Below are 14,641 nucleotides of genomic sequence, written 5' to 3'. Positions count from 1 at the left end.
GTAGGGAAAAAAACAAGTCTTGTACTCTTCCAGACTTTTTATTATTGATAAATGATAGGTTTGTTTTAAAGGACTATTTCCCCCGAGCCATGACACAAGGCCAGAGCAAATCAAATACCAGAGAAACAACAATGATTAGATCTCTTCCACATGAATTTAAGTGGCACAATATTATAGAAATCTCAGAACAGATCAAATACAGAAACAGGATCTTATAGAGGATTCATGTTAAGCCACAAAGATGGTTGTGTGAAACATTATAGAGCTACTATATAGATGCATATAAAAGGACAATGACCCAGATTGATTGGCATGTGACCAGGTCACTCACATCGCTCGTTTATCCGACAGACGCCAGGATGACGTCGACCACACTCTCGTCTGTGCTCCTTACGGTCACCTGCATAGTGACCCCATCAGCCAGCGCCAGACGCGCCCTCACCAACACGTCATGACCTCCCCTAAACACACCTTCAGAAACACGATCATTGATCATCAGTCAGGTTAGAAATAGAGAAAATGAATATCTAATGCACATTTCAAGACCTGAAACTCACAGAACTAAAAAACTGGATTGATGAAATCAGTACAAACCTGCTAAGACCAGAACATGCGAGTTCTTGTTTTCAGGAACTTTGTCTGAGCGTTCACAAGGCTGCATGCCCAAGAAGCTGATGATGTTATTTACCGCCTCTGTGAAGATAAATACAAATCAAGAGATGATTATTTCTACAGCCACAAAACATCAAACATACATTTATTTGACATTCTTATAGATGGTCATTAGGATATTAAAGTTGATTTTAATCAAACTGACCATCTAGAGTTCTGACTGTGGCCAAAGCAAACGTCTCTTCCTTCTCAAACTCGTCTCCGATCTCCTCCCACGCCGCGCCGAAATTAGGCTTTAACACCTTCTGTATGTGGTCAGCGACTGTTACCTCTAAATCTTCCAGCTAGGATGAAAATGCGAGATTGAGTGGGGAATGGCCGCTGATAATCTTCCTGTGTTTTTTTTTTAACCATGAATTGATTTTGAAAATTCACATACCACATATTCATCATCATAACCGTCATCATCAGGCTCTCCCGTGTTAGGATCACAATCCCGGACTAGATATTTCATTGTACAGCTGAACGTGCAAGAGACTAAGACAAATGCAAACAATTAAAAACGTGTCAAATTTCGTAAGTACTTTAAATACTTCAAAGCAAGCAGTTTAGTCTGTAATGTACCATTTACACAGAATGCGTTTAAAAATGTAATACATGGGGTAGCAAAATGAAAAAAAGAGCTAAATGTACAGAGGTTGACCTTCTTTCAACTTGAGCACTACAGTTTTAGAACGCCGTTTTCATGTGCAAGCCGCTGAAAAAGATGTGAGTTACATAGAAAAACAACGAAAAGCAGCAAAGTGGAAAGCAAAAATACATTCTGTGTGACGTACCTGCTGTGGGGTCATCCTCCGGTAACCGGACCAGACTGTAGCAGGAGCCAGGCTGGCTGTAGGGGAGGTTAGGTGCAGGTACGTAATGTAGTACCTCGTAGGCCTCTGAAGGCTCCATCTGGACCATAACCCGCTGCAGCAGCTGGTCGTTCAGCGTGTTGGTGCAGTCGAACTGGAAGATCATGTGATTTGCAAAAGTGTGTTTGATGCAGCGCACTACATATTCCGTCTCTGCTTCTGTTAACTGAACCGGCTCTGATGACTTGAACAGGGGACCCAGACTCTTGAATTCTGGGATGGCTGCAAGTTGATCTGAGAGAAGAAAAATAAGGGAGGAAAAACGTGGCACAGTTTGCTTCAAACTCTGGTTTAACGGTGCGGCACACATTGCTTTGCTGATTAGCTAATCGTCTTACCTTGGTAAATGTCTTGGCGTGAAGGTGCAAGCTTTTCCGGTAGTTTGCTTGTTGCAACGGGTGCGATTTCTGGCATGAAGGAGAAAAATAAAGTGAACTTGTGCAATTTGACTAAGCTTTGCAATTTAGCCGAAAAAAGGTTAAAGACTATATGGATTATATTGAGTAATAGTCTAGTTATTGGACTCTTGTTCACAAGTAGTGTGGAAATCTATTCACACCTGTTTTCTGCTCCGTGATGGGCGCGGTAGCCAAGGGAACGGTCTTCATGTCAAATGGTTTCTCAGAGGGCTCCAGTGTGTACTGGTGGAGGGATTTCTCCAGTCCAGGAACAGATACAGACAGACCTGCGAACAAACGGTTCAACAACCATGACACAACTTTAATGCCGAATAAATAAATAATAATTCACACCACAACCACAAACGTTTATCACTCACATCAACATATCAGATACACAATAAGAATCTTAACTATGCAGAACAATGGAAACCCACACAAACCAACCACTGCAACACAAACCCTCACCGTTGAAGATGTATGCGGCATTCAAGGCCTTCTGCTTCTGCTGAAGGACATTCATGTAGAATGTGGCTCTGTCTCTCACCTCATCATCACTGTCCATCATACACCTATCAGACACACACACACACACACACACACACACGCTTTAGCAAATCGCATATTAACGCATTTCGGTATGGATAGGCGATAAGCAACATTATGATAAAAACTATATTTTATTTTAGTAGACAAACATGGAAAAGTGATTAAAAATAAGTAATGAAAAGGTCAGTATACCTTAAAGGAACACTCCTGCGTTTTTTGAAATAGGGCTTATTCACCTTCTTTCCCACATTTAGATAGGTGGGCAAATGCATTTTTGTCTCAGTGCATGCATTGTTTTAGTTTGACAGGGTCAGCGTGAGCTTAGCTTAGCATAATGAATGGAATCCTTTGTTGCCAGCTAGCATGTCCTGAATAAAAGTGATATAAAAAAAAAAAAAACCCTACCTAATTACTTCTTGTGGCCTGCGTATTCACAACAAGTACAAATAGCGATGCAGATTAACACTAGGCGATTTCCTAGGCAGATATTGACTTGTATATTAAGGACTATATTAGGGGGAAGCACAGGCAAAGCACTGCTACTTGGGCATGATATCTCTGCGCCCAAGTAGCAGTGCTTTGCCTGTGCTTCCCCCTAATATAGTCCAAAGTCAAAATCTGCATAGGAAATCGCCTAGTGTTAATCTGCATCACTATTTGTACTTGTTGTGAATACGCAGGCCACAAGAAGTAATTAGGTGGTTTTTTTTTTTTTATATCACTTTTACTCAGGACATGCTAGCTGGCAACAAAGGATTCCATTCATTATGCTAAGCTAGCGCCAACCCTGTCAAACTAAAACAATGCATGCACTGAGACAAAAATGCATTTGCCCACCTATCTAAATGTAGGAAAGAAGGTGAATAAGCCCTATTTCAAAAAACGGTGGAGTGTTCCTTTAAATGGATAGTTCACCCAAAAAATTGTATTCTGTCATTAATTACTCACCCTCATGTCGTTCCAACCCAGCTACACAACTGACATTTTGACGCTTCAAAAAGAGATCGTAAAACTAATCCATATGAATTGAGCGGTTTAGTCCAATTTTTTCTGAAGAGACACAATCACTTTATATGATGAACAGATTTAATTTAGGCTTTTATTCACATTTAAACATTCATCAACTCGCACATCAGTTGCGGTAAAGGGAAGCTCAAGCATGTTTACTTGACATGCAAGAACCAATGAGGTTCATTCTCGTCTGTTACGCAGCTCGTTTGAGCTTCCGTAAGAGGTTTGTTCTAGCGAGTCAAGCGGGTTCGGTTGAGCTTCTGTTCATGTTCGCTGATCAATGTTTATACGATCTCTTTATGAACTTTTTGAAGTGTCAAAGTTTCAGTTACGTAGCTGTCAATGGAGGGACAGAAAGCTCTCGGATTTAATCTGTGTTCCGAATATGAATGAAAGTCTTGTGGGTTTGAAACAACATGAGGGTGAGTAATTAATCCAATTTTGGGTGAAGTATCCCTTTAATGAGCAAAAATAAATAAGTAAAAAAATTGCCATTTACATCATTTTTAATCCAATGATGAGTTTCTTTTTTTAGGTAAAATTTTTTATTTTCTGTTTTGCATCGTTTCTTTTTAATCCAATCAAATGAGGATTTTCTCTTTTTAGTTTAACAAACATTTGCACTGATTTCTCAACACACATTTCTTTGGTCATTTCGTAACTCTAATACTCAAATTACCAATATAAATCGCCCTCTCCCTCCCACACACACACACTTTCTGCCAGTAAAGGCCTACCTCTGCATCAGGACCAAGACGCTTGGCAGCAGGTCATCATTTTGAGCCCCAAACTTGGCCAGCGCACTGACCGCAGCTTTGAAGAAAAACGTGAGAGGAGAGTCAGAGCAGAAGAATGCTTAAATGTCCTAAAGCTCAGTCGCTGAAGCTGATTAATTACAGATTATCAGGCCTGCTTAAATTTACTCCAAATTGCAGTCGGACAGCAGTTAATTATTTGGACACGTGTGTCGCTCAAACAAAAAAACCTGTACTACTGCATCGCAAACACACACATCCTGAGATCTTAAGGTGGCACGAGCAGGTTTTATAAGCTCATTGCAAGGAGGTTAACGCACAGGTCAAAGGTCATACGAGATTACTCACCTGCCCGCACCGCCTCACTCTCTAGCACCACACGGTTGAAGATGAAACGGATGTATTTGGAGGGGGTGGGGGTACGTGGGCCTTCTTTCCCCAGCAGGTGGAGGATCTTAGTGGCCAGGACGGTGTGCTCGCAGTCCTCGATAAACTCACACAGGTGAGCCAGGCCTGTCTCCTTACTCTCTGGGTTTTCCTCTATGATGCTGATGATACAGTCCACGATGGCTCTCTTGTAATCAAAGCCACCCTGCAAAAGAAAAGAAAAATGCAATGAAATCTGACGCTTCTAATTTAAAAATATTTGTTTACAGCAAGATCTATGTTCAAAACTGTTGGTGCTAATTAAGTAAAATACAGACACAAATTAAAACAGGTATTAAGAATATCAGTATAAAGAAAAGCATAAAGACTAAGAGAGATTACAAGACTCCATCTTAACAACAGAAGAACAAATGTCCTTGAATGAACTTACATCATCTCTAAGCATGTTCGAAAGGAAGTTCATCATCACGCTGTGTTTTCTGGGATACTTCTGGCACAGAGCACTGATGGCCTGGACCACAACCACCTGGAAAACAAACACACCATTTAGTTTACTGGAACATTATCACTAGGGCTGGGTATTGACACAAATTTCACAATTCGATTCGATTTCGATTCACAAGCTTGCAATTCGATTCGATTTCGAATCAATATTGATTATTTTGGATATCAGGTACAATACATGGCAAATTTTCTCAAGGAAAACAAATCTCTTAACTAATGCTGTAAACTATGGGAGTCAGTTGTAGCCTACTAGGCTTCATTAGCCTACTATTATTGAAGGTAAAAATTAACTGATTTGTAAACAAACACTTAAATTACACTTATTTATTTTTATAATAATAAAGTTATATGAAATATAAACATTTAAATGGTGGCTGACATAAAAACTTGCCAGATTCATTCAAACATGCATTAAATATTAAAGGTATAGCGGAGGATGTTTTACTTCCTGGTGGGTAGTCTAAACTATTGGTCCTCCTAATTGTCAATCATTCTGGTGAATCAATCAAACTTTTCAAAAAGTGGAGAGGGCGGGTCTTATCTAAAATTTGGAAAGATCCTCCGCTATACCTTTAAATTAAAAACATTGACATAAAAAAAATCATTAAACATTAAAAATTACAATGAATATGTAATATGGTGCATATATTTAGCAAAAAGCTACTCTCTAGAGTTAATTTTTCTAGCTGACTAACGAGTTTATGGTCACCAGATATGGTTTTTCTGAGGTAAATATGACGTTACATGGCATTGTTTACTGTTTTACTGACGTCTTTCCACAGTTGAAACACTGAGCGATTCCATGTGAGACTTTGTTTCATATCAATAGTAACAAAGCACAAAGATTATTGCGATTAATTGGATGGGATGCGCACTACAATGTTCCATTCATTCATCTGAAAACTGAAAACAGGATGACTAGCCTAATAGATTCTTGGGATTTAAGAATCGATTTCGGTTCGTAAAAATGAGAATCGATTAAAATCGAGAAATCTATATTTTTTACCCAGCCCTAATTATTTAAAAGGTACAATATGTGCAAATTAATAAAATATTAAACTCCCGAATATGCATCTAAAACAGATGTTTGCTCTCTAATTCGCTGTCTGGGTGATGAAGTCACCTTGAACTCATCCGAGATCTCGGAGACGAAGGAGGAGATCTGTTTCATGAGACGGTCCACGCTGCTCTCGCTGCCGGTCTTCAGCAGGGTGGTGATGGCCAGGGTGGCGATGCTGCGGTTGGAGTCAGTGATCAGGTTCTCCAGGTCCAGGTTGCATGCGGTCACTGCTGACGGATGCTTCATTGCCACCTGTTGGAACATTTGTTGTTCAAAAACATTTGTTACTTGAAATAAAATAAGACACGAAAAAAAAAAATAAACTCGGCAAGGCTACATGTCATAATTTCAAGTTAGTTTAACAAATTAAAATAAAAACTATATAGACATGTAAAAAAAACAATATATTAGTATTTCAATGATCCTAAAATAACACTGGTGTGAAAAAGAGCACATTTTTGCACAATTTCTGTGATAAAAGGGTGATAGCAATGTGTCTTTGAACATTAAAATGTGTTCTTTGGCGTCTCCATGTAGTAGTTGATAATGCAATGGTTTACAAATAAAATCCTATTCAAACAGACAGGAAAAACTAACCTTATTAAGGGTCCGTACAGCTGCATATCGCAGGGCGGCTTTGGGAGAGCTGCAAAACAGCTGGAGAACTATGGAAAGAAAGAGAGAGAGAGAGAGAAACAAAATGAATTGAACATCTAGTGTACTTTGTCTTGTGCGCTGGTTAGAAAGCAAAAAGGTAGCAGCAAGAAGTAAAATGCACAAGACTAACCGGACACAGCAGGAGCCAGCTCACGAGCGGTACAGTTGGGCATGTGGACGATGGCGGAGGCCGCTTCATAAACCACCATCTCATGTTTATTCCTCAAGCAGCTCTCAATGAAGTCAAACAGAGGGCTATCGTGCCTGTTAAAACAACATATGTAGACAGACTAAGGGCCAGATTTACTAAACAAGGCAAATTAGCCTGAGAACAAAATTCCAAAAAAGCACAGATGGGAGTGGAAAATTCTGCGTGTGATCTGACACATCCGGATCATTTCCATAATGACAGAAGCAATCTAACAAGAGCAGCAAGCTTTTTTTGGCAGGTAAATAATGGCGGGGAAAAAAACGAGTAAATTGACTAGCGCAAACCTTAGTAAATCACATTGCATGATTCATTTTAATGCTCTCCTCCTATAAATTTTGCGTCTGAAAGGGAAACTCCTACAAAAGCATATGCAATAAGGTCAGCCACAAAAATAACCCTGTCCACGCCTTTTCAGCACTATTTTTTCACTGAGTGTCGTTATTAAATCCTGATAGTAGTTTTTTAACACCAAAAGAGGGTTTGTGCTGGTGCAAGCTGTTAATAAATCTGGGCCTAAATAAGTCTACACTATAAGCAACTGCATGATGTTAATAACGCCTAAAAAAGCTAATGTCGAACACACATACCCTCCATCCGTCTCCTCCAGCAGCTTACTGGCAATGCGAATCATCATGCAGTAAGCAAACGGAGACTTGAGGCCAGATTTGGTGAATTTGTTGAGCATCTTGGTCACAGCCAGACGGTCATTCTTCCTCAAGTGGTACAGAAGACCCAGAGCATGGTACTGTGCAGAGAGATCCCAATTTATTAAAGACAGACAGGCTCCCAACTCACAAGACAATGGATGCAAGCATCTCACTAACCTGCACCATGATGTTATCACTTGAAGCCGCCTCCTGAGCTTCATTGACCCAGCGTTTTACCACATCAAAACTCATCTTCACCATGTGCTGTAAAACAAATACAGAAACAAACAGGATAGCTACATTATCCAGGACTAAGTGTAATAAACAGTTAAGTGAAAACAGACTAGTGATTGGCTAATACTATTCAGTTTAGCGCCATTTTAAAATATTAATAAATACTATAATAGTGCATAAATAATACTAAAATAACACTAGATTGTGATCTTACCAGTGAGGAGACGAGAGCAGAGCTGGACACGCTGGGCACTTTGTCCACGATGGCCTGTTTCATGTACCGTTCAATAGCCTGCAGCATGGTGGTCTGGTGGACAAGATGGAAGAAGCACAATTGAAAGGATCATTTACATCTGTTCCATTGTAGTTTATTTCTCACTTATAGAAAATAAAGTCTGTTACACAGAGACAAATGAGTTTTCAAACAGTTGAGACTCACATCAGTGATCCTGCAGAGAGCTCTGATTGCCGGGCCTCTGTAAACATCCTCTTTACCAGTCATGTCCTTTGTCAAGCTGAGACACACAAAAAACATTAATCATTAAATAAAAATGTTTACACACTACTACACATATTATAAAAACAATATAGTTTTCTTAAAATAAGTACAGCGTTTTTTGGGGGGGGTTTTTTGTATATTGGTTTTTGGTGATTTTTTCCTTTTATTGTGACAGGACAGTGGAGAGTTGACAGGAAGTGAGGTGGGAGAGAGACAGGGGACGGGATTGGGAAAGGTCTACGAGCCGGGACTCGAACACGGGCTGCCCGAGCGCAAAGGCGCTACATGTCGGCGCGCTGACCACGCCACGTGCGTTATTGGCGCCGACAGCGTTTTTTTTTTTACTCAAGAAACACTGACGTAAAATACTTATACTTAAATACTTATATTAAATATATATACTAAATATACATATATATATATATATATATTATAGGTGGGCATAGATTAATTTTTTTAATCTAGATTAATCTAGATTAATTTTGAAATTAATCTAGATTAAAATGGCTCATTTGAATTCTGCCGAAGGCATTCAGAATATGTGTGCTACCCAAATAATGACTATAAAAGTAAGTCTTTGAGAATGGGTTTCTCAAGCCAGGTGGCGCATTAGACCAGGGGCTCATCTCCTGTTTCCAAAATGCATCACAAACTGCTTGAGAAAGCTGTTCAACTCATAGACTGTAAAAGGTTACTACTGTACTGTTACCGTCCGTAGGCAACATTAGGTAGGCCTATGTTATTATCAACTACTATAGGCTATCAATTAGGGATGGGCGATATGGCCTAAAATCTATATTGTGATATTCATTGCAGCCTCTTGCGATAACGATATACAGTATATTATAATAAAACCATTTCAGAACAGATTACACAGACCCATGCTAAACAACTGCTAAATGTATTTTTTTTAAAGGGTGTATGTAGTTTTGAGAACATATATTGAGCAAAACTGTAAGTATACAACATAATTTTGCAGATAAATAAAATGTAAGTACACTAGCTGCAGAGACTTAAGTAGGTCTAATGTTTATTATGGCTTGGAGCTTATGAAACCCTAAATTTAAAATTAGAATATTGTCTAACTGATGTCTTTTCAGTTAAAAAGAAACACAACAACGATTCTTAAAATCGAGATTATGGGCTACACCACTAAGATATATTGGAATGGGAATAATACGCGCGCGCTGGTATTCAGTGATATGTTTCGTTTTGAATTTGAGGTGGTCGAACGGATTAGTCGTGTGTTAACTTACCGAACTGTTACCCCACACACTCTGTATATAGTTTGCTGCTGCTCGTCTGACGGCTTAAACCCGAACCAAGTGCAAATAATGGATGTTGCACCGATCTTTTTCACCGTCTTTCACTTTCAGCCGTGTTTACTTAAGATGACGACGAATATGCGTTGCAGCCGGGTTTACCTCGCGGCCGCGGGTAGATTGCGTCATCATTGCTTGTGTAGTATAGAGCCATCTCCCAACCCAACTTGGAGAATAGATTAACGGCGATATTTTTTTTATCGCGCGATAAGAGTCTCGCGTTAACGCAGCACGTTAACGCCGATAACGGCCCACCACTAATATATATATATATAATATTTATTTAAGTTTATATATATCAACTTAAATAAATATTATATATATATATATTTATTTAAGTTGATATATAATATTTATTTAAGTTGATATACATATATATATATATAAAAACTTAAATAAATATTATATATATATATATATATATTTATTTAAGTTGATATATATATATATATATATATATATATATATATATATATATATATATATATATATATATATAACTTAAATAAATATTATATATATATATATATACATATACATATATACATACATATATATACACATATATACACACATATATACATATACACATCAACTTAAATAAATATTATATATATATATATATATATATATATATGGAGATACGAGGTTTCCGCCCGACAGTGACGATATTGTAATTACAAATAAGAAATACACTGCTATGGCAAAATGAACTGCTCACCTGCTTGTAACGATGATCACATCCTCTGAGATGTTGGCCATCTCCTTTATGGTCAGGTAACACATTCTTCTCAGGGTTTGCTAAAAGATGAGGCAAAAGCTAAATAAATTTTCACTTACAAAACAGCTCTATGGCAAGAACAGCAAATTATTTGCAATAAATTATTAATTGCTGCAACTCAATAACTAAAATAAGTATTTATCAGTGTAAATTTAAATTATATATTTTTTTATAGTTTTTATTAATATTTTTAATTTATCTATTTTGTGTTATTTTTCCAGTTTTGATTTTAATTTTAGTAATTTTGCTCTTTGTTTTTATCATTTTTCTTTACCATTCCTATTTAGGGTTAATATTTTATTGAAAGTTTTAGTTGATTAATTTTTAGTTTTTTTAGTTGAAGTTAATTTTTTGTTTTTATTTACTTCAACAAAGTTATTTCAATTAGTTGACAAGGCTAATTCTAATTGACATTTTGTTTAAGTTTTCATCTAATATTCAATTTTGTTTTATTGCAGCTTTATTTCAATGAACAAAATGTTTTTTTTTTATAGTTTTAATTAACAATAACATTGGTGGTGATGCACAGATTTATCAGCCATATCTGCACCGGCCAATAACTGTCTGCTTGGCTGATTAACAAAAGTGTTAAGCACCCCCTTGTGTCAAGTTCAAAAACATAACAACATTTTGTTCATTTTGTGTAAAAAAAAAAAAAAAAAATGTGTATAATATTATTGCTGCTGTCATTAATTATATTTAAATTATATTTACTGACATTTATTATATTATTACATAATGCAATATGCATGTATTGGCTTCCATGATATAGGTTTAGCCTTTAAAAAAAAAAGGTAACTGTCTAGTAACACACTAGTAAAAACCAGTAAATAAAGTGTCTTACATCATTAGACTGGAACAGCCTAGTCATGGCAAAGAAAGCTTCAGTGGCTTCTGTGGTTCCAAAGTGCTCACCCTGAAAAAATGAAGGAGTTTAGAGATGAATCAGTCCATAGAGAAAGAGAGATGCAGTAGTGTAAAACTGCTGAAAAAGTAAGATATAATCACACACCTGGTTGAGCAGGTAGATGATCTTCGTCAGGATGTGCAGACATCTTCTCGGATTGATGGGTGTCTCGTTGAAGATCCGAGCCTTTGAAACAAACATGCGATGTAATGTACAGTACTAAAGAAAAGTTCTGATCATTTTAAGATTCAAATGCATCAAACTCACCTCCTGTAGTACAGCGCTTTTCTCCAGATGCTGAAAGGGGTTTGAGCCACTTCCTAAACGCATAAGAACAGATCTGTCAATCAACTAAAAGTTTGTGCCTTCATTCATATACAATATTAGGTAAAAGTTTAAGTTAAGGTAATAACATGTAAGTTATAAATCATATAATGCCATTTCTTCAAGAAAAGTGCTCATAGAATAAGTGATGAGAGAACGAATAGCATCTATATGTGGCTCTTTGCCACTGCAAAACAGCAATATTAGTTACATTTATTAACCATTTAGTAAACCAAAACCAAAGATTTGGATCTTCTGAATCTGAATTGTCAAAAGATTATAGTGCCTTATAAATAAAAGTTGTTACAAGAGAGAATAGCATCTAACGTTATATGTAACTTAGCCCATTTGCAGCCCTTTAATCAACTTCAATCAGAAATTCCCTTTAAATATACGGAATACAAAGCTTATGGAGAAAAACCAAGAAGCAAATGTTAGATCTTCTTCGTTGACAAGCTTGCAAAATGAAAATAGATAAATAAAGGCTACTGCTAGCATATTAGCTTCCTCAATAAAGATGAATTAAACTCATACTGTAGGATACAGCAAAAATCACATAGCTACTAGTTAATCCACCACTCAAATTAAGTATAAAACTGAAACATGAACATAAATCATTAGTGTTAAACAAGTGTAATTTTTTCAGTTGCAGATGTGCTGTGGCCTGCAGAGACGCTCTTCCTTAGCAAAACAACCGACATCATCTCGGCCACTGAAATAAGCTGTTTATCATATGATACAGATTTGATCATGTGTCAGCATTCATTTAATAATGATCTTACCAGACTCCTCGTCCTTCTTGTCGAATTTCTTGATCATTTTGCTGAATGTTTGAGAGCAGTAAACGAGATGATCAGACAGTCATTCACGCTCTTTTCCTCCACGTCAACCAGAGTGACGTGTATTGTGAGCTGGCGGAGGTGGAGCTCACTGAGTTCACACTTCAAAATAAAGGTCTATGCTTAAAAGTCGAGATGACCATGAAGAGGTTGGTTTTCTTCGTACGTTCCAGAAAAAGAAAGAATATGTGTGTGTGTGTGTGTGTGTGTGTGTGTGTGTGTGTGTGTGTGTGTGTGTGTGTGTGTGTGTGTGTACATATAAAATACATATAAAATAATTATAAATATGTATATATAAACATTTATATATACATTTAAAATATGACAATATGTTACAAATACATATTATAATTCACAAACACATAGACTGTTAATGGTGTGTAAATTTAATATAAATATAAATGATAAATGATGTGTGTGTGTATATATATATATAAATATAGCTTATACATGTAAATGATACATGATATGTGTGTGTGTGTGTGTGTGTGTGTGTGTGTGTGTGTGTGTGTGTGTGTGTGTGTGTGTGTGTGTGTGTGTGTGTGTGTGTGTGTGTGTGTGTGTGTGTGTGTGTGTGTGTGTGTGTGTGTGTGTGTGTGTGTGTGTGTGTGTGTGTGTGTGTGTGTGTGTGTGTGTGTGTGTGTGTGTGTGTACATATAAAATAAATATAAATATGTACATTTATATATACATTTAAAATATGACAATATGTTACAAATACATATTATAATTCACAAACACATAGACTGTTAATGGTGTGTAAATTAAATATAAATATAAATGATAAATGATGTGTGTGTGTATATATATATATAAATATAGCTTATACATGTAAATGATACATGATATGTGTGTGTGTGTGTGTGTGTGTGTGTGTGTGTGTGTGTGTGTGTGTGTGTGTGTGTGTGTGTGTGTGTGTGTGTGTGTGTGTGTGTGTGTGTGTGTGTGTGTGTGTGTGTGTGTGTGTGTGTGTGTGTGTATACACACACATATGCACACACACGCACACACATATATAATTTAGCAATTATATTTATTTAATTTACACACCAGTAAAAGACTATGTGTTTGTGAATTATGTATTTGTAACATATTTTCATATTTTAAATATTTATAATTATTTAAACAAAATATTAACCTTTATCATTTGTTCTGAGACCAGACTTTGGAAAATTTATCTCAAAATTTTGTCTTCACCAAAATGTAGACTTAAATCTTACAAAAGTGATCAAATGGAATTTTTTTTATCAAAACTGTTGGCCTTTAACAGCTTATTGTGTTGACTAGTCTGTTTTGAATGATGTTACAAAAGTTGTGAATGTGGTGCGATGATTTAAAAATAAATGTGCTACAGTAGCTAAGTGTATCAAGTTGCTATTCTTTTTTATTTTCAATTTATATATATATGTGTGTGTGTGTGTGTGTGTGTGTGTGTGTGTGTGTGTGTGTGTGTGTGTGTGTGTGTGTGTGTGTGTGTGTGTGTGTGTGTGTGTGTGTGTGTGTGTGTGTGTGTGTGTGTGTGTGTGTGTGTGTGTGTGTGTGTGTGTGTGTATATATTGTTTTGTTTTGTTTTTTGTAAAAACAACAAATAACCTGTCCATCGATAATTCGATAGGGTTAATATCGGTCAATTCTGAATGGGTTAATAGGCCTATTAAAATATTAGCCTATCATAAACTGACTTTATTGATTAGGCTATCTTCTGTTTTCTGCGTGTCCCTGGATCAATACCTTTGGGCCTGAATGGGTTAAACCTGTGAAAACAGACTATTGAAAGATGCGTAACACAGAGAAAATTCCCTTCGAAATAATATGCTTCCAGTGGACGCTTTGTTTTCATTTGCATTTATTTATTTATTTAACGAAAAAAATAATTATTTTCAGTACAAAAATATTCGACTGTCGGTTTTATCAACCCACTTTATATGTAACCTATCTTCCTATAAGCGGTATTTTCCATAATAATCAGTTCACCTTTCATTGATTTGTACAGATAAATTGTGTGAATAGGAAAGAGGATTGGCAAAAAT

At 36.6% G+C, this 14,641-nt stretch overlaps 1 protein-coding gene across 1 annotated transcript; it reads right to left on the bottom strand.

Moving 5' to 3' along the window:
- Positions 1 to 19: 19 nt before the first annotated feature.
- Positions 20 to 12,690, bottom strand: copg2 (COPI coat complex subunit gamma 2). The gene is made up of 23 exons (XM_082168498.1): positions 12,555 to 12,690; positions 11,716 to 11,768; positions 11,554 to 11,634; positions 11,386 to 11,457; positions 10,482 to 10,561; positions 8,379 to 8,454; positions 8,154 to 8,246; positions 7,883 to 7,969; positions 7,646 to 7,803; positions 6,978 to 7,111; positions 6,788 to 6,855; positions 6,254 to 6,442; positions 5,057 to 5,152; positions 4,588 to 4,831; positions 4,222 to 4,297; positions 2,393 to 2,496; positions 2,086 to 2,211; positions 1,865 to 1,933; positions 1,449 to 1,760; positions 1,052 to 1,149; positions 818 to 956; positions 595 to 693; positions 20 to 471 (listed from the first exon to the last, which is right to left on the bottom strand). Exons 1-23 carry the CDS (start codon positions 12,589 to 12,591, stop codon positions 341 to 343), a joined length of 2,622 nt encoding a protein of 873 aa, XP_082024624.1. The 5' UTR covers positions 12,592 to 12,690; the 3' UTR covers positions 20 to 340.
- Positions 12,691 to 14,641: the final 1,951 nt, after the last annotated feature.

Source organism: Leuciscus leuciscus, assembly GCF_965113295.1.
Source record: "Leuciscus leuciscus genome assembly, chromosome: 4".
In the NCBI taxonomy this organism is placed as follows: Eukaryota; Metazoa; Chordata; class Actinopteri; order Cypriniformes; family Leuciscidae; genus Leuciscus; species Leuciscus leuciscus.
Note: the sequence above shows the minus strand (reverse complement) of the source record. Positions and strands in the feature narration are given on the sequence as shown.

Bases quoted from the DNA above. Each gene is read 5' to 3' on its own strand.
- copg2 (XM_082168498.1), bottom strand. From the start codon at position 12,591: ATGATCAAGAAATTCGACAAGAAGGACGAGGAGTCTG. The intron at 7,804-7,882 runs GTTAGTGAGATG...CTCTCTGCACAG, and splicing joins GTGATAACATCATGGTGCAG to TACCATGCTCTGGGTCTTCT. The intron at 2,497-4,221 runs GTAGGCCTTTAC...TGTGTCTGATAG, and splicing joins GTCTTGGTCCTGATGCAGAG to GTGTATGATGGACAGTGATG.